Genomic DNA, 20,046 nt, shown 5'->3' with positions numbered 1-20,046 from the left:
CTGTTCCGACAGACCAAAAAGGATGCATTCTCTGAAGTACAAGATGGAAGCTATTGAACTTCCTTTTTCTAGTCCTGCCATATGTGTCGTACGTCACCGCTTTCTTGACGACTGGACTTTGGTGTGATCGTATGCATGCAAGACAGTTTCAGTGGAATTCCATCGGAAAAACCTTCAGAGTTTATTCCGATAGGAAAACGGGTCGGAATAACAGGGCATAAAGACACAGAGGGACTTTGTCTTTGTCAGACTGGGCATTACATATGCCCCCAACACCTAGGGCTAGGGACAGAGACTATAAGGCTGACACCTACTGAAGCCCAGGATAGTGAAGTCCAACAGGTTCTATATAGAATGGGGTGTTTCTACTTTTTTTTTTTTTTTTTACTGTGTTCAGGATCAAACTTTAAAATGTATAAAATGGTTAGGTACTAAGTACTATTTTTTAACCACTTGCTTACTGGGCACTTAAACCCCCCTCCTGCCCAGACCAATTTTCAGCTTTCAGCGCTGACGCACTTTGAATGGCAATTGCATGGGCATACAACACTGTATCCAAAATTAAATTTTTATATTTTTTTTCACACAAATAGAGCTTTCTTTTGGTGGTATTTAATCAAAGCTGGGGTTTTTATTTTTTGCTAAAACAAAAGGCGCCGTGCTTACAGGCCGTAATACCAAGTATGTTTACCTATATTCCATTCCAGTTAATAAAATGACATTTGTGCGCTCGTGCATGCGCAGTATAAGCATTACACCCTATATTAAGAGAGAGGTGCACCAAGATGGCCGCTCCAGACGACATCCAATGACGAAACGCGTAGGGTGTGGCCTAACTTGTACACACTCTCTTTCACAAGGCGGCGGTGGAGGATACACATTGTAAAGGCATATTTTAAAGGCGTTTGTTTCTCTGATCCATGTGAGTAGTCATTTTGCACTAATAAAGATCATAATCTTAAACAATATCACACTATGGATGTTTTATTCTTTATTCAACACGAGGAAAAAAGGAGTAACTGAATGCTAACCGGACCAGCTCTATACAGAGACACAGGGGCAGGGGAGCAGGTGAGTGCGGAAATTTGACCTATGCACAGGAAAAACGCACCGGTTGCCACTCAGGATACACCAGACATTGAGCATGGGTCACTTTGATTGGATTACTGTAGAATGTTTTGAAGTTATTTTTTGGACTTTATTCGTGGTTTTATGAATGGTTCTATAATGGACTTTATTGCATCATGTTATAAGCACTTTTTTTGCACTAAAAGCACGCAAGCACTTTTTGGCTGCACACAGCTGTAAAACACAGAGTATATATACTTCTATAATTTTTAAGATTTTGAACATTTTGGAATAATCTCTGGTTTTACTTTTCACTTGAAATTAGTAAAGCAAGTATTTCACAGTAATTAAGGCAGCACTAGCACTTTAAGAAGACTATTATTATTCATTTTACTATTATTAATTTTATTATTTTCTGGTATCCCAAAAAACTTTTTGGGTATTTATATGTCATACGTACTTAATTAACTGGTATAGGAGAGCGCCGCAGCTACCACTTCAGTATTCACATTTATTCTAGCAAAATGTAAAAAAAAAAAAATGTGTTTTTTTTCTAAATTGTCGCTCTTTCTTTGTTTATAGCACAAAAAATAAAAAACGCAGGGGTGATCAAATACCACTAAAAGAAAGCTCTATTTGTGGGAAAAAAAGGACGCAGTGCCGAAAACGCAAAAAGTGGTCTGGTTTTTGGCCAGCAAAATGGTCCGGGGCTTAAGTGGTTAACCATGAATGTAGGTTACGATGTAAAAAATAAGTATAATGCATTTTTAAGTGTGGACATATTCCTATGTTTGTAGGCTTTACTTTAAATACATTTTTATTATGTTCCTTTTAAATATCCTTCAGAGAAAACCAGTTGCTGCAATGATTCTGCCTAAAGCACAAGTTTAGGAATATAATATTATATATATATATATATATATATATATATATATATATATATATATATATACACACACATATATATATATATATATATACATATACACACCCAGGGCCCCTCACTAGGCCCTCATTAGCTGTGCCACCTCCCTGCAGGCACTGGTCTTCTCTGCCAGATGCACCCTCTCATGCGGTTCATAGCAAGCTGTAAAATTGTAGTGTTGGGCTGCCTGTGCCTTGGGGGAGGGGTGCGGGCTGCAGGGGGTGGCGCAGCTAAATATAAACTTAAACTTGTCCTCTAGCAGCTGTTGAGATCAAATACCAGCCACACGGGAAGTGCATTGTTTTTAGTGAATCAGCTGACCCAAAGAGTTGCATTGTGAGATGGAGCAATAAAGCACAACTATTGTGATGCACTACAAAGCAGGAAGCAAGGCCTGTATTTATTATGAGCAAATATGACTACCCCAATGTGCATACAGTATCTCACAAAAGTACACACCTCACATTTTTTGTAAATATATTATTATATCTTTTCATGTGACAACACTGAGGAAATTACACTTTGTTACAATGTAAAGTAGTGAGTGTACAGCTTGTATAACAGTGTAAATGTGTTGTCCCCTCAAAATAACTCAACACACAGCCATTAATGTCTAAACTGCTGCCGACAAAAGTGAGTACACCCCTAAATGAAAATGTCCAAATTAGGCCCAAAGTGTCAATATTATGACACCATTATTTTCCAGCAGTGCCTTAACCATCTTGGGCATGGAGTTCACCAGAGCTTCACAGGTTGCCACTGGAGTCCTCTTTCACTCCTCCATGATGACATCTTGGAGCTAGTGGATGTTAGAGACCTTGTGCTTCTCCACCTTCCATTTGAGGATGCCCCACAGATACTCAATAGGGTTTAGGTCGGGAGAAATGCTTGGCCAGTCCATCACCTTTACCCTCAGCTTTTTTGGAAAGGCAGTGGTCATCATCATTTGGAATACTGCCCTGTGGCCCAGACTCAGAAGGGAGGGGATCGTGCTCTGCTTCAGTATGTCACAGTACATGTTGGCATTCATGGTCTCCTTAACTGTAGCTCCCCAGTGCCGGTAGCACTCATGCAGCACCAGACCATGACACTCCCACTACCATGCTTGACTGTAGGCAAGACACACTTGTGTTTGTACTCCTCACCGGGTTGCCGCCCACACACGCTTGACACCATCTAAACCAAATAAGTTTACCTTGGTCTCATCAAACCACAGGACATGGTTCCAGTAATCCATGCCATTAGTCTGCTTGTTCTCAGCAAACTGTTTGCAGGCTTTCTTGTGCATCATCTTTAGAAGAGGCTACCTTCTGGGACGACAGTCATGCAGACCAATTTCATGAATCGTGCAGCATATGGTCTGAGCACTGGCAGGCTGACCCCCACCCCTTCAACCTCTGCAGCAATGCTGGCAGCACTCATACATCTATTTCCCAAAGACAACCTCTGGATATAATACTGAGCACGTGCACTCAACTTTTTTGGTCGACCATGGCGAGGCCTGCTCTGAGTGGAACCTGTCCTATTAAACCGCTGTATGGTCTTGGCCACCGTGCCGCAGTTCCGTTTCAGGGTCTTTGCAATCTTCTTATAGCCTAGGCCATCTTTATGTAGAGCAAAAATTATTGTTTTCAAATCCTCAGAGAGTTCTTTGCCATGAGGTGCCATGTTGAACAATCCATGAGTCAAAGTGATAAAACCAAATTTAACATAACTGCTCCCCATTCACTCCTGAGACCTTGTAACACTAATGACGCCAGGGGAGGAAAAATGGCTAATTGGCCCAATTTTTTCACTTAGGGGTGTACTCACTTTTCTTGCCAGCGGTTTAGACATTAATGGTTGTGTATTGAGTTATTTTGAGGGGACAGCAAATTTATACTGTTATACAAGCTGTACACTCACTACTTTACATTGTAGCAAAGTGTCATTTATTTAGTGTTGTCACATGAAAAGATATAATAAAATGTGAGCGCTGTACTCACTTTTGTGAGATACTTTATATAATTACAAATTATACATAATTTTTATGGCTTGTTTTCACCAAGTGTGTTGGGACTGCCTTGGGCAGCTATTCCTGCACAGTCCCTTTGAAAGACAAGGCAAACTGCTTTGTCTCCTATGCGGCTGGTTCACACTATTGCATTGCGGCGGTGTGTGTTTAATAAAAGCACTGCAGACCATACTTTCTTCCTAGCGCAGCACAGGGCAAGGCAAGGCAATCCAACACTGGCAGGGGCCAATAGGACATAATGAATTATTACTGTGCAACATTTCCATAGAGTTAATCTAAAAAAAAAAAGGGAACAATACAATATATATATCAGCACGGCAGTTATCCGGCCACATCACACCATGAACATACCCCTAAAGCTTTAATAAATACTGATCAAAATTCTTACATCACACTCATCTCTTTTAAATGCATAGGACTATACATTCCTTTCAACAATACCTAGTGAAACAGCAACAAAAATAAAAAATGTAATTGCTGGTCATTGTTATTTGACATCCTACTCATGAATATATGAGGCAACCAGGTGGAGTGGAGTGGAAAATGGTCTCAGACAAACAAGGCAACACAGAGTGGGCTTTGTATGAGGATAAAGGCAGGTGTACAGCATAATGAAGTAATCACCCCATGCATCACTACTTATTCAAACAAATGGACAGCTTTTGTCAAAAGTACACAGAAAACTGCACAGTACAACCTGTTAACATCCGCACAGCCTTTTCTGGTGTCCTGCTGGAGATACCGAAGAACGATCTTTAAAGGAGAAGTCCAGCCTGAGCTTTTTAGGCTGGGCTTCTCCTATGGGTCGCAGGAGTGCAATTCGTTTTGCACTCCTGTGACCCGTTTTCAGCGGAGAGTGGTCTGAAAATTAGTCTTCCCGACTGTCAAGTCTGGATCCACCAGCTGCCTAGATTGATGGCTGTTCCACAGCTCAGCGCTCCAGTGAGCATGGAGGATCAGAGAGGAGAGACGCTGACTGACAGTCGGCAGTTTTCCTCTCGAGGATCTTTGAGAACCGAGCCATTGTGATGTTCGTGGCTCGGTTCTCAGTGCAGAGACGGCAGGGGACAGCTGCAGCATTGGTCTGATGCTCCATCCACCGAGGCAAGTATGAATTAAGAAAAAAAACAAAAAATGGAATTACGTACCGGTAATGTCCTTTTCCAGGAGTCTTTCAGGACAGCCACCTTTGAGAGACACTGGCTCCTCCCCTCTTAGGAAACACCGCCTTCAATTTCATGATTTAAGCCTCCTCCTCCCTTCGTTCCTCAGTTCTTCCAGAGTACCTCCGGCCAACTGGGGAGACACAAGAACACGTCAAATAAACAAACCTTTAAGTCTTACCTGACGGCCTCATGTAATGAGTTCCCGATGATCTGCAAAAAACTTGGGTGGGAACCGGTGCTGTCCTGAAAGACTCCTGGAAAAGGACATTACCGGTACGTAATTCCATTTTTCCCCAATCGTCTTTCAGGACAGCCACCTTTGAGAGGATAAGCGAGTACCCTGTCTTAGGGTGGGACCTACTGCTTGCAGCACCTTGTGACCAAAGGGCTTGGTCTTTGGCTGAGAGAAGATCCAATCTATAGTGCTTCACGAACGTAGAAAACTTGAACCACGTTGCGGCTCTACAGATCTGTTCAGGAGACACACCAGCCCACATTGTCTGCGGAGTTGCCGCTGTCCTGGCTGAGTGTGCTTTAATTCTAACTGGAGGCTTTAATACCCCAACCGCGCAAGTCTGCCCAATGGCTGACCTTAATCATCTGGTTAGCGTACGTCTAAAGGCTTTGGAACCCTTCCTAGCCCCTGGAAGTAACACCAAAGGTAAATCAGACTTCCTGAACTGGCTTTGTGTAACCAAAATAATGAAGGACACGTCCAAGAAGATGTGTTCCTGTTTGCTCACTGGTTTTGAACGAAAAATAGGCAGCATAATCTCTCGGACTCTCTGAGGATTAGAGACTACCATTAGGTAAAAAGGCCAGAATGATCTTAAAAACTGAATGGTCTGGAAAGGGAGTGCCTTAACAGAAAGGGTTTCGAGTTTACTCACTTTCCTTGCCGCAGTGATCGCCACAAAAAACACAGTTTTGAGAGTGATCAACCATAACCAGCCAGATTCCAATTGCTGAAAAAGGTTCCTTTGTGGGAACCTGTAAAACTAATGAGTGACCCCGACTGGGAAGGGGGCGACCAAAGGCTTGGTCTTTGCCTACTTAAGGCGCTAGGAACCTTACTATACCAAGGTCTGATGTTAGATGCCCTTCCAGGAATACGCTAAAAGCGAAAACCTGACTCTTCAATGTTTATGGGGCTAAACCTTTATCTGCCCCTGACTGCAGGAACTCTAGAACGGCTACAAGGCTGTGCACATTGAAGGAGTTCTCTGAGCATCAGCTGTTGAACCGTCTCCATACCTTCAAGAAAATGGTCTGAGTTTCTATTTACCTGCAATTCAGAAGAGTGGCTATTAAACAGTCTGAGACCTCTTTGCCCTTCAGCAATTCCTTCTCAGTAGCCAAGCTGCAAGAATCCACCTGGGGACCGCAGACTGGACCCTGGGAGAAGGGACACTCCTAGACCGGGAAAACCCGGGGGGGGGGGGGGGGGTTCTACTGACAGGCCCTTCAGAATGGAGAACCACGGCCTCCTGGGCCCAAGAGGTGTGATTAGGAAATAGGTAGTAATCTCCACCTGAAAACTTCCCTGACCCTGCAGGAATCAGAACGGGAGGGGAGAAAGCATAGCACTTAGAGAAACCCTAACTCTGTGCTTTAGTGTGTCTGCTCCCGACCTCCCATCTCCCCTGTTCATGGAACAGGAGATGGCTTCCTTTGCGTTTTCCCTTGAGAAAAAGAGAGGTCTATGCAAGGAATCCCCCAACTCTGGGTGATCCATTCGAAGAACCTCCTGCTTGAGAACCTGGTTGCTCTGAGGAAATCTAATATCAGGATTTGCTCTCCTTCAAGACAGATCACTGAAAAGACAGGATTTTAATATTCGGCCCATCTGAGGATGGCCTTCGCCAGGACCCATAAGGATCCGCTCCAGGAGTCCCCGTCCTGTCGACGCAAGCCACTGCCAAGGGATTGTTTCCATGACTCTTACATGAAGTCTCCAGAGAACTCTGAGAGGTCCTGAGAACCAGATCTACTGTTCTCAACTCCCTCCAATTTGAGGATCTCTTAGATTCCTTCCTGTACCAAACAGGAGTCTAGGTGTGTACCCCAACCTAAGCCGTTCGTATCGGTTGTAACCACCCTGGATACTGGGAAACTCCATTCTAGGTCTTGTAACAAACTTGCTCCCTTTCCCAAAGGGACCTCTTTACCTGAGTTGGAACCAAAGAGTCCCAAGACCCCTGACTGTGGTCCCAAAGCTTCAAGATGAATAGTTTACAGAGGACGGTAACATGACCCCGTCCACTGAACTGCTAGGAGCGTGGCTGTCAGTAAACTCAACCTGCCTAACTGAGTTTTTGACAGTTGCCCTGGAGAAACAACAGTGCTCTGTCTATCTTCTGGATCTTCTCCAAGGAGGGAAGACCTTTTGTTCTGTTGAGCCCAGCACCTACCCCAGGAAGGTGACCCCCTGGTAAGGAATTTAAGTTGGGTTTCTCTAGGTTCAGAGGCCAACCCAGGCTCACTAACAGGTCTTTTGTTACCTGTTGATCCCAAATCGACTGCGTCAGAGAAGGTACAAACCGGAGAAGATCTTCAGGACACACGATCACCGAGACTCCCCTGAGACGCAGGAATGCCAGAACTTCTACCATCACTTTGGTGAAGATAGGAGGAGGAAAGGGATAGCCCAAAAGGGAAGTGCTTTGAACTGAATGTGTAGCACCCCTACAGAAGTTATCACTGCCAGCCTAAGGAAACGCTGGTGGTTCTCTGCAATGGGAATATGCAGATATGCATCCATACTATCCATGCCCTGAAACAGTTTTGGTGGAAGAGGTGCCCTCACCCAGTGACCAAAACCAACGAAAGCCATCTGTAGGTGACTAAGACACACAGACGTTTCAGGTTCAGGATGAGCCTGAACTTTTTTCCCCAAGGCTTGTGAACCACAAAAATGTGAGAATAGGAGCCCTTTCTATATATCCTGCTGGGACCTGTATTACCACTTCCTGTTCCTCTAACTCCTGAAGAGGAAAGAAGGGCACATTTTGGCAGCTCAGTGACAAGGAGTCTCAAAAGAGGAGAGTTCTGAAAACTCCAAAACGGTAACCTCTTACGATGATCCCCAACACAAACTGATTGGAGGTGATCATCTCCCACTGGGGGAGGAAGGCCTCTTTTTTACTGCTCCCCATATTTCTTCTTAAGGGGAAAGGCCTTTTTCTTATCAGCCGTGCGATCTAGCCCTGCTTCAAGACCTGGCCCAAACAGCAGCCTCCTGTAAAAAAGATTCCAGAGCTTTGCTTTGGACGCCTTGTCCCCCTGCCATGCCTTGACCCCCTGCCATGTCTTCAGCCTTGAGGCTCTCCAGGCTGAGTTGGTCAGAGCCGAAGATCTTGCATACATTCGCCTGGATTGAATCGAAGCAGCGTATGCCAACACCTTAAGCAGCATGGGAAAGGAGGATAGAAAGTCTCCTCTGCCGTCATTGCTTCATGCATTAATCTGGCTAAGCCGACACTTCATATTATGAGCCACCACTGTGGCCGCTATGGCAGGCTTAGATATTTTCTTAAGAGAAAAAGCCCATGCATCCTTCAGAAGTGAGTCCATCATTTCAAACATAGGGTCTGAAAGCATTCCCATGTCCCTGAGGACAGGTCAGTATGCCTGGACGTCTGAAGAAAGGTAGTCTCTAACCTGGGAGATTCTATTCCAGACAAGAGCTTCCTCTTCCGCCCAAGAAAAAACCTTTGCTTTAATGCACCAGAAAAGAAAGGTTTTCCTTCGGGACCCCGCCATTCCTGATGGCATCGATCAAGACATCATGAACCGAGAACACCCGCTTCCCCCAGGTCCTAGTACATCTGATCATGGGGTGACAATGCCTTCTTCCTAAAGTGGTATGAATAGCTCTCAAGAGCTTATCCACTTCATCCAGGGGGAAGTTTATATCGAGGGGTTCTTTTGGGTTCCCCACCCAAGCCCTCACCTTTATCAGATTCCCTTGGGAGTCTGAGACGGCACTGTCAACTTCTTCCTCAACTTCCTCTCTGGAACCCTCTAGACTCTCCCTTAACCTGCAGGAGGAACATCCATCGGGTTAGGTGGAACACTCTGCTGTGCTGGTGAAAGAGTGCTCTGGAGCTGAGGCCACTGGAACCTTCCCAGAAGCCGCCAGATATGCACCGTGTTCTGCTGCCTGTTTCCTGATGGCGCTCAAACAGGGACCTGAACCCTCTGAGGCCACTGGAACCTTAGGTTAAAGGTCTGACTGAGCTATCCGGTGCTTCAATACACTCTTTACCAAGTGCCTTTGAACCAGGGATTCCCCAAAGAGGCTCTATATGAAGGACGCTCCCTCCTAGAACCAAGGGGAGACTTGCTCATGTCCTTCAGAGACCTAGAGATAAAAGAGCAGCATAAAATCCTAAAAAAAAAGAAACACCAGCACTACTTAAGAGGACCACCGGGAGTGCCCTCCCCTAGGATCAATCTCCATCTGGATCCCAGACGCACTGCCCTTCCCCCCCGACCACCTAGGGGGAAAAAACACCAGTGGAGCTACTGGTTGTAAGGTAAGGGAACCCCTCGCCAGGGCTTTTACCTTTGAGTGGCTGGTGCCGTTACTCCTGGAGCTCCCGAAGCCACTGCTTTGGACATTCTCCTGTTGAGGAAGAGTGGTACGAACGTGCCTCCAACAGCTACCTGTGCAACTGTAGAAAGAGAGGCTGCACCAGCCGAACGCTAGGTTCCCCTCCACGTGCCGCGTCCGGAACCGGAAGACGCGGATCCAACGAAGAGGTCCGCCCCCACCGGAATTGACGTCGCCCGCCAACCGGTCCGGCCTCTGGCTCCCAGCCGACTGGATACACAGGGGGGCCTTGGACGTCCTCGTTGCAGCGCCCCACTGGGCGAAACGCAGGGATGAACCTCCCCAAAAACTTCCTGCTTTCCCCAAGCGAAGATTGGAGTGCGTATATAGAAAAAGGTCAGTCAAAAGTTCAGCTTCCCCAGCCGACCGGACTGCCTGTTCCGTTAAAACACCCGCGGGTGAATGGACGGACGACCCTGTAAAACTTCCTGCTTTCCCCAAGCGAAGTTTAGGGTGTATAGACAGTACGAACGCTTCAGCTCCCCGCTGATCCGACTGTCAAGGGCCGACCGATAGACGGTCGGGTAACCGAGTGGGGCCGGGGCTCCGCTCGGATAGCTTCAGTCTCACCAACCGAATTCAGCTAAGGTTCCTTAGCGATGTCTCCCCACCGGAGGAAACACCATAACTGAGGAACGAAGGGAGGAGGAGGCTTAAATCATGAAAATGAAGGCGGTGTTTCCTAAGAGGGGAGGAGCCAGTGTCTCTCAAAGGTGGCTGTCCTGAAAGACGATTGGGGAAAAAACATACTTCTCATTTAAGATGCACAGCCGTTATTCTTAGAGCAGATGAGGTCTCCATCTATAGGTCCCCTATTTTAACTTTATACTGAACATTAAAAGGACACCAATTATAGGCCCTGTCTAGTATACACAGACACCTAAACAATTATTTTTAGAATTCCTTTACAATGATGATATAAAAGTTTAATGTCTCCTTGCATTTTGATCCATTTTATTAATCCCCTGACCCCTCCACGATTCCATTTTCCAGAACATTGAAGCAGTTTGGATGGATTCAACACTGCAAATAATATGAATTACAATATAATTTATCTTATAACTGTTGTATAGGAACATTTGCTAGCTAAGGTTTACGACATAGTCCATTTGGCAGTTTTGTTTTGTTTAAAATGACACAGCATATGGCATAGCATTTAACACCATACCCAGTAAAAGCTTAATCCATAAATTGATATATTAAGATATGCTGCCGTTGACAATAATATGTACCTGGATAGAGAATTGGTTATAGGGGCATATACAAAGGGTGGTGATAAATGGTGTATCTTCTGAATGGTCTGGAGTTATAAATGGGGTACCCCAGGGGCTCTGTCCTGGAACCAATCATGTTTAACCGCTTCCTGACCACCTCATGTAGATATATTGCGGCAGAATGGCATGACATGCAGATTAACATACCTGTATGTTGCCCTTCATGAGGCGGCGTGCGGGTGCATGTGTGCCCACCGGAAGCTCTGTGACAGCGGGTCCCGTGGATTCGATGTTCGCAGGCATACCCATGATCGTCTCACGGTGAGGAAGAACAGGGAGATGCTAATGTAAACAAGCATCTCCCCATTCTGCCTAATGACACTCACTGATCAATGCTCCCTGTATTCGGGAGCGGTAATCAGTGACGTATCACACACAGCCCCTCCCCCCACAGTTAGAATCACTCCCTAGGACAAACTTAACCCCTACAGTGCCACCTAGTGGTTAACCTCTTCACTGCCAGTGCCATTTTTACAGTAATCAATGCAATTTTTTAGCATTGATCGCTGTATTAATGCCAATGGTCCCAAAAATGTGTCAAAATTGTCCGATGATACTGATCGTCGCCATTACTAGTTAAAAAAGAATTTATCAATAAAAATGCCCTAAAACTATCCCCTATTTTGTAGATGCTATAACTTTTGCGCAAACCAATCAACAAATTCCTTTCAACGGGCAAGTTGGTAACATTTTTGTTAATATTTCTAATACATTATGTTGACAGCACAAGTTGTACAAGATCTATGCAGGGAGTGCCATCAGTGAACCATGGTGGAGGAGATTTTATCCCCTCGATTGGCCTAATTAGAAAACACATCTTGAAGAAAAGCCATGCAAAGTGATGTACTAGACTACACTGTTAACAAATTAAGGGAAATCATCAAGTATTTTTTCACTGAAAGGATGGTAGTTTTCTAAAACTCACACTGAAGTATATTAAACAGCTGCATTAGATATCAAATCTACTTGGAGGATAATCTTCTTTAAAAGATAAATCTAAAAAAGTATGCTTCCTTCTCAGGGCCTTACTTTTTCATCCAAGCATTGCTATTGTGTGCCAGGATTCCGGTGACTTGAAAGCAACTTTTGCTCAAGTTTGTACAACAGAATATTATACCCAAATGCATCAACTAGACTCCTTACTATATTTTATATACAGAATACTGATGCACATGGTTGGCACTGCCCATAAGAAGAATATGATTGGTGAAACATAACACACACACACACAACACAGGTAATTACGTAGAACATGCTTTGGGAAGCAGACACGTTGAAGTCTGTCTCCAATGGATTACACAGAATTAGGTACATTTGGCAGATTTTAGAACTATGGCCCAGGTGCAATGTTTTCTGGAGGGCATTAGCAATTTTCAGACTGACTTTATTGTTGCCTGTAATTACTCTACAGGTATACAGATATACCTGCTAATGACTATACTAACTCACTTACCCTCCTTAGCTTTCCTGCACTGATCTGCACTAATCTTCCCCACCCACTTCTAAGTCTCAGCTGCTTACTTTCCTCAGTAGGACAGCAGTATTCCACACCATTTTTTCCTTTTTCCCAGGCTGGGCTTTAGTTCTGTCCATGTTTGCAAAGTATACTGCTGTAGACTTGGAGAAGGCTGTTCTCTGGGACCAGAAGCTCTTGAAATACAGTCCTATACAAGTCTAAGAGGGCTGACTGTGCAGCTTATGAGAGCCTGGAGAGGAGGAAACCAAGGTGCAGAGTGTGGCTGCTCAACTAAAGTAACTAAGCAGATGGTGTTTTTTTTTTAAATCTTCATGCTTATTGCAGGTCAGTTATATAAAATACTGAAGACACAGACCATCAACTGGACTTCCAGAAGCAATGGTCAGCAACAGCAGTAGTGTAGTTCCTTCACTACAGGGTTCTTTTAACCTCTGTTTATGAAATTTTCCTCTAACACTGAACTTTGGTATCCCAGACACTTTGTAACAAAACTGTAATTAATAAACATGAAAACATTGATGTCTTACCGTAAGAATTCCATGCCACAATCCCACATCTTTCTTGAAATCCAGCACATTCACAATGGTTTCCGCTAGACAAGGTAAGAAAAAATAAACATTAATTTAAAAAAGCTAGTGAATTAGAAAAAAACACTATTATAAGCAACAGATTTGTTCACACTGGGATGTATGCTTATGCATTCTTAATGCATGTGAACAACATCTGCTTTATTACCATTGAAATCAACTGTTTAAACCAGTGGAGCACAACTCTGGTCCTCAACTAACCGTGCATGTTTTTTCAGTCTTACAGGTGAGATAATTAATCTTGTTGCATATCCACGGATGCTACTTAAAGGGAAACTAAAATTGGTTTTAGATGATTGTTTTAAACTAATGTTGAAAAACTCTTTGTTGACTATTTGTATGCAACATTATAACACTTAAGTGAAGAAGCGCTATATAAAAACACTCAAAGATGAACAATATATGCAACAAAATATAGAAGTGCTAAATAAACATAATATAAGGTGATAATAATAATGTATTATGACTAATATAAAGTCAAAGTGCAACTGTGCAGTAAACAGTAGTTCAAAAACTGTGCATAAAATGTCATAATTCAGTCTCTTCAACTGTGCAAATTAGTGCAAGAAAAAAGTGTCCATGTGCAAAAATGGATTGAATGTCACAATGACTTGCAGATCCCTTATAACAATTCACACCAAGTGTGCTTCTAGCCACTCACCTCCAAAGAAGACCTCAATGGGTCTAGTCAAGCATTGAGGCAATCACTTGTGGTAAGCTGTGTCTCCTTCCTCTGTTGTGGATCTTCCAGCTGGACAGGGAACAACTGCAGCTTTCAATGAGGAGACACAGCTTACCACAAGTGATTTCCTTGATGCTTGACTAGACCCATTGAGGTCTTCTTTGGAGGCGAGTGGCTAGAAGCACACTTGGTGTGGATTGCTAAGGGATCTGCAAGTCATTGTCACATTCAATCCCGTTTTTGCACATGGACACTTCTTTTCTTCCACTCCCCCTCCTTTCTGCACTAATTTGCACAGTTGAAGAGACTATGATTTATTAAATTGTATGCACAATTTGTGAACTATTTAGAATGTATAATGCGCTAATATTAACCTCCTAATGTGCAATAGGACAGCATACCGATGTGAAGAAATGTAACGTCCAACAGTGCACACACAGCACTGCTTGTCACTGGCTCCTCCGGACTGGTTTCATCACTAGACACGTGATTAGACACGTGACTTTGAAAAAGTCACGTGTCTAGTGATGAAACCGGTCGGGCGGAGCCAGTGACGAGCAGTGCTGTGTGTGTACTGTTACTGTTGCCGTGTGAGGAGATCCCAGCTGTTAGCTGTATGCAACTGACCTTACCATAGGCGAATCATTCTGCTGGAAAGCGTGAGTAAAGTTTACCCTTAGTTTATAGGGAATATTCAATATACTATATGCGCAATGGTCTTTTTCTTTGTTGTTTCATACTGCAGAAGTTCTTTGAAAGCCAGAAGCCAGCCCATGCTAATGAGCAGCTGAATATATGAGCAAGCCATCTATCATTGGGGTTACTCATTGAAACCTGTCTAAACTCATCCATCACTAATGACGTTGCATTTCTTCACTGCACTGTGGTTTATCACATTATTATATCTCATTTTTCTTTCTTATTGTGTTTAATAATTTATCATCACATTGATATTTCGTTTTAGGATTTTGTTATGGCGAAGGATGTTATGTTATTTCTAATAGGCTCCATTTGCTTATTTTGCACATGATTCACTGATAAATCATTAGGAAGTTACACCATGTTATATTGGGAGGTTAATATTAGCGCATTATACATTCTAAATATAAGCAACACTTTTTGTGTGATATCAGCTCACATACACAATAATTACAGCTATATTTTTTGGTCATCTTCTAGCATTTGTCACTTATTTATTTATTTACTAGTTGATATCAGCGCTTTAGTACACTTTTTACAATTTCTGAACTACTGTTTACTGCACAGTTGCACTTTGACTTTATATTAGTCATAATACATTATTATTAGCACCTTATATTATGTTTATTTAGCACTTCTATATTTTGTTACGTATATTGTTCATTTTTGAGTGTTTTTATATAGCGCTGCTTCACTTAAATGTTATAATTTATCATTTGGTGCTGGTGACACTTCAGAAGTTCAGCAGCTTTACACATATTGATTTACACTCTCTCACATATTTTGTTATACACTTTGAGTAGTGCACAAGCACCCCACTTTTTATACACTTGTATGCAACCTTGACTTCACTGCCTAGCCTAATTAACTTGTGTGTTATGTGAAAAGAAGCAAAGAGCTCCATGGAGTGGTTGCATAAAAATGACAAAATAATTATATGCAAAAGTTTTAGGCATTTGTAGAAAAAAAAGCTGTAAAGTGAGGATGATTTTTAAATAAATTGAATTGTTATTATGTATCAATTACCAAGCTTCAAAGTCCATAAACATAAAAAAAATAATCCATATTTGGTGTGTTCACTATTTGCTTTTAGGACAGCATCAATTTTCCAATGTTTACTTGCACCTAGTTTTTAAGGCAATTGGTATTTTATATTGGTAGTTCTTCTGTGGGCTTAGGTTATCTCAGTTGCTTCTGGTTTCTGTAATTCTAGACAGACTCAAAGATGCTGAAATCAGGCTCTGTGGGGGGCATACCATCTCTTTTCAGGGCTCCCTGATCAGAAAGATGGTTATTTATGATTTTGTCTGCAATATTTTCCTGCTGCCGAATTAATTTGGAATCAATCAGATGCCGTCCTGATGGCACTGCATGGATAATAAATATCTGCTGGACCTTTTTAGCACTTAGGAGACTATAAGCCCTGACCAAATACCCAACGCCATGTGCAGAAATGCAACCTCAGGCCTGTAAGAATCCTCCAATATACTTCACTGTTGCCTGAAGACAATCCTCCTTGTTTGCGCTCCAGGTCTTCAGCCAACAAATTGCTTTTGGTTTCAGTCAAATATTTTAAATGTGTCCAGAGCACCTGCTGCCATTTTTCTGCACAGTTATTTTTGCAAAGGCAAGTCATTAGGGTTCATTTGTACATCCGAAGTATGACAGTTTTCCATTGAGTCTTCCATGAAAACCACTTCTGATAAGACTTCCCCCGATAGGTCCATCAAATTCCCACCGGTTTCTGTTAGGTCTATGCTGTAAGTGGTACTGGACATCTTATTGCATAGGGAAGTCAGCACAATGTGTCTTTTAGTGGTTTCACCAAGTTTTCTTGGCTTACCACTTCTTTTGGTCTTCATTGTTGTCTGTTCCTTTTTACTTCTGCAGAGGGGATTGGACAGCACATCTGAAAACACCTGTCTTCCTTGAAATTTCTGCCTGTGGTAGACCTTGTTGATCCAGTAAGATCAACCTTTGGTGAATTGCAATCTACCTCATGAGCACTCATGGTGAAGCTTTTTGAAGGAACATCAAACCAGAAGATCCATGTTTATTTATGGTGTTGGGATTGTCACTTTGGACTTTATATATATATATTTGCTTTTTCATTACTACATGTTTTTCCTAATACTGTTCACACCTAATTTGTATTATTCATCTTCATGTTTTTAGCACCAACACCTTTACATTTGATTTTTTTTTTTATATGGTTCAATGTTTACACTTTCTTAAAGGGGCAGCTATGTTTTAAAACATTACACTAGGTGCTATTTTCAACGTTTACAATGTGCGCAGGTAATCACGGTCATATGTGTGCAGATAATCATTGGGACATGTGATTTTACTGGGACATATGTGGGGGACAGGTGTTTTTGGGGACATGTGTGGGGACATGTTTTACACTGTGTGTTACTATGCTGGTGATCAGTGTGTAAAAAGCTGTAAAAAAACAGCTCATACAGACTGATCACCAGCCGGCTGCAGTGATCCTCTCTCCTCTGACCGTGAGGAGAGGAAAGCTGATTGCCTAGCCACCGGCTCTCTGTTTACATCACATGACAGCTGTGATTGGACACGGCCGCCATGTGATCAGGGGGGTCAATCACAGAGCCCTCCTGCCGATCTGAGATGCTCCGTGTCCGGGTGACACGAGCACATCGGGGCTGTGTGGGCCCGCTCACGTGATCGCCCTCACTCTGAGGGACGTTCCTGAACCTGAAGGAAAGAAAGAGCACCCACCCGGCCGTACATATGCAGTGGCTGGATGGGAAGTGGTTAAGGACCCTAAATAATAATAATAACACTTGAAGATTCAAACATTTTTAACGCTTGCTAACACAACTTTGCTGCTTTAATCTAATGATATGTAGGACTATCCATAATATGTACAGTTGTGCTCATAAGTTTATACACCCTGGCAGAATTTATGATTTCTTGGCCATTTTTCAGAGAATATGAACGATAACACAAAAACATTTCTTTCACTCATGGTTAGTGTTTGGCTGAAGACATTTATTATCAATCAACAGTGTTTACTCTTTCTAAATCATAATCACTACAGAAACTACCCAAAATTACCCTGATCAAAAGTGATACCCTGATCAGCTTGTGTGCATGTTATCAGGCCTGGTGATTTTGGCCTGATAACATGCACACAAGCTGACACAAAGGAGTTTGAATGGCTATTAAATGTAACCATCCTCACCTGTAATCTGTTTGCTTGTAATTAGTGTATGTGTATAAAAGTTCAATGAGTTTCTGGAATTCTGAGAGACCCTTGCACCTTTCATCTAGTGCTGCACTGACGTTTAGGGATTCGGAGTCATGGGGAAAGCAAAAGAATTGTCAAAGGATCTGCGGGAAAAGGTAGTTGAACTGTATAAAACAGGAAAGAGATATAAAAAGATATCCAAGGAATTGAGAATGCCAATCAGCAGTGCTCAAACTAATCAAGAAGTGGAAAATGAGGGGTTCTGCTGAAACCAAATCACGGTCAGGTAGACCAACTAAAATTTCAGCCACAACTGCCAGGAAAATTGTTCGGGATGCAAAGAAAAACCCACAAATAACTTCAGGTGAAATACAGGACTCTCTGAAAACATGTGGTGTGGCTGTTTCAAGATGCACAATAAGGAGGCACTTGAAGAAAGATGGGCTGCATGGTCATGTTGCCAGAAGAAAGCCATTACTATGAAAATGCCACAAATTAACCCACTTACAACACACCAAACAGCACAGAGACAAGCCTCAAACCCCCTGGCACAAAGTCATTTGGAGTGATGAGACCAAAACTGATCTTTCTTGTTCATACATCACGGTACACAGAGCCTTCATTACATAGTGGGTTACATAGGCACCTTCGGTGATTGGACACTGGTTAACCCTAATTAAGGAGAATTCCTCCCCTATATAACCCCTTCCATTTGGGGAGCACCTCAGTTTTTTCACCAGTGTCTAAGGTGGTTGGTCACATAAAACATATGCTATGAAGAAAGCTCTATTCAGGTCCCTGCGGAGGCTCAGGGGCTATGGTGACTGGATGCATATCCATTGACTCCCAAGATGGTATGGTACCCGGGCCTCGTTATCCAAAGAAACAAGGTTTTACCTGTAAAGTCTCTCCTTGGAGGACTGGGCTCTGGGAAAACCAGGCTTGGTGTACTATTAAGACAGTGGCACGAAAGTTCTGGCAGAGTCTTTTACAGGTCCAGGGAAGAGGTTCCTCTGAGTAGGAACCCATAAAAATGCTGACGGTTTGGCACAACGCTACCCGCCGTGATGGGTGAAGGCTGGAAACTGTCTGTTTTCAGCAGTTCCTGTGGCGGGGACAGGTAAGTGAAGTTAATCCGATATATATTGCATATTATGGATTTCTTCAGAGAGTAGTTGTATGTCTTACCTGGTTTCCGCCACTAGAGGGAGTAAACAGCAAGCCTGGTGTATACTTGCTTTCAAGGATACACACTCAAGCCGGTCTCCGGGCCACTCTCCTCCACCTCGGCAGGCTCTGCCATAAATATGTATAAAGGGGGGTCCCATGTAGTTATGAAGGTCCCGCACAGTACCCTACGGTGGTCCTCTTCTCCCCCTCATCCTCGGCCGCCGCCATGATGGTCCTGGAAGCACTTTTACACTTTTGTAAGGGGAATGGGGGGGGGGGCATAGTTGCAGCACCGTGCATGGAACACCAGTGCGCAGGCGCCAGGTGGCTATTTTGAAAAGCCCAGAGCATCAGAGCCCTGTAAGCAGATGTACACAGAGCTGTGGGCAGTAGGCATCCTAAAGTATATCTAAAAACTTCTGCGCTCTATGGAAAAATGGAAAGTAACTAGTAGAAAAAAGCAGCAATCACTAAATGAGTTGTCTCTCACTACTGGAAAATAAAAATAAAAATTGTGATGCGCTAATTTCAAACCATAAAATAATCGTAGTAAGCCACAAATATGCAATTAAAAAATACAAAGTGCAACTGTGCATAAATTAGTCAGATAATGCTTCTGTGCATACATAAAAGTGATAGCTAGTGCATAAACCATAAGGTGACTCTATGTGCAAACAAACGCAAATTTGTCATAAAGACCAAAATACATACATATATAAAGTGTGTAAACTTATTGCAAAATGTATATAGTGAAGTAAAGACAAGTTCGGGGTATACGTTTAAGTGATAGCTAGTGCAAGGACCATAAGTGACTAAATGTGCAAAAAACGCAAATTTGTCATATAAAACCTAAAAACGGAAACATATAAAGAGTGGATATACTTAAAAAGTGTATAAAATGAAGCAAAACCAGGTACTAAAATAACAAACAAATATAAAATGTTCAATTCAAGTGACCAGCGTGATTGAAGATAAAATGTCCCATACACAGTCAGATCATGCAATTCGGTAAATGCACTAAGTAAAACGTGCAACGTGCTGGGCAATCAATCCATCCGTGATGATCCGTGCAATAGAGTGCAAATAATATGCAATTACCTCACTGCTGTGAGTAAACAGCAATATAAATGATGGTCACCAGGATGATTGCAGAAA

The 20,046-nt window shown here is 42.9% G+C and overlaps 1 protein-coding gene across 4 annotated transcripts in view; it reads right to left on the bottom strand.

Annotated features, from left to right (window-relative positions):
• Positions 1 to 20,046, bottom strand: part of DIP2C (disco interacting protein 2 homolog C) — a 689,547-nt gene that overhangs the window by 204,341 nt on the left and 465,160 nt on the right. For all 4 annotated transcript variants that reach the window (XM_077491128.1, XM_077491125.1, XM_077491127.1 and 1 more), the window contains one exon: positions 13,067 to 13,131. In XM_077491128.1, the coding sequence (XP_077347254.1) occupies positions 13,067 to 13,131 (65 nt within the window). The remainder of the gene's footprint in view (positions 1 to 13,066; positions 13,132 to 20,046) is intronic.

Source organism: Lithobates pipiens, unplaced genomic scaffold, assembly GCF_037356315.1.
Source record: "Lithobates pipiens isolate NorthernLeopardFrog02 unplaced genomic scaffold, aLitPip1_a1.2 Scaffold_19, whole genome shotgun sequence".
Taxonomy (NCBI): domain Eukaryota; kingdom Metazoa; phylum Chordata; class Amphibia; order Anura; family Ranidae; genus Lithobates; species Lithobates pipiens.
Note: the sequence above shows the minus strand (reverse complement) of the source record. Positions and strands in the feature narration are given on the sequence as shown.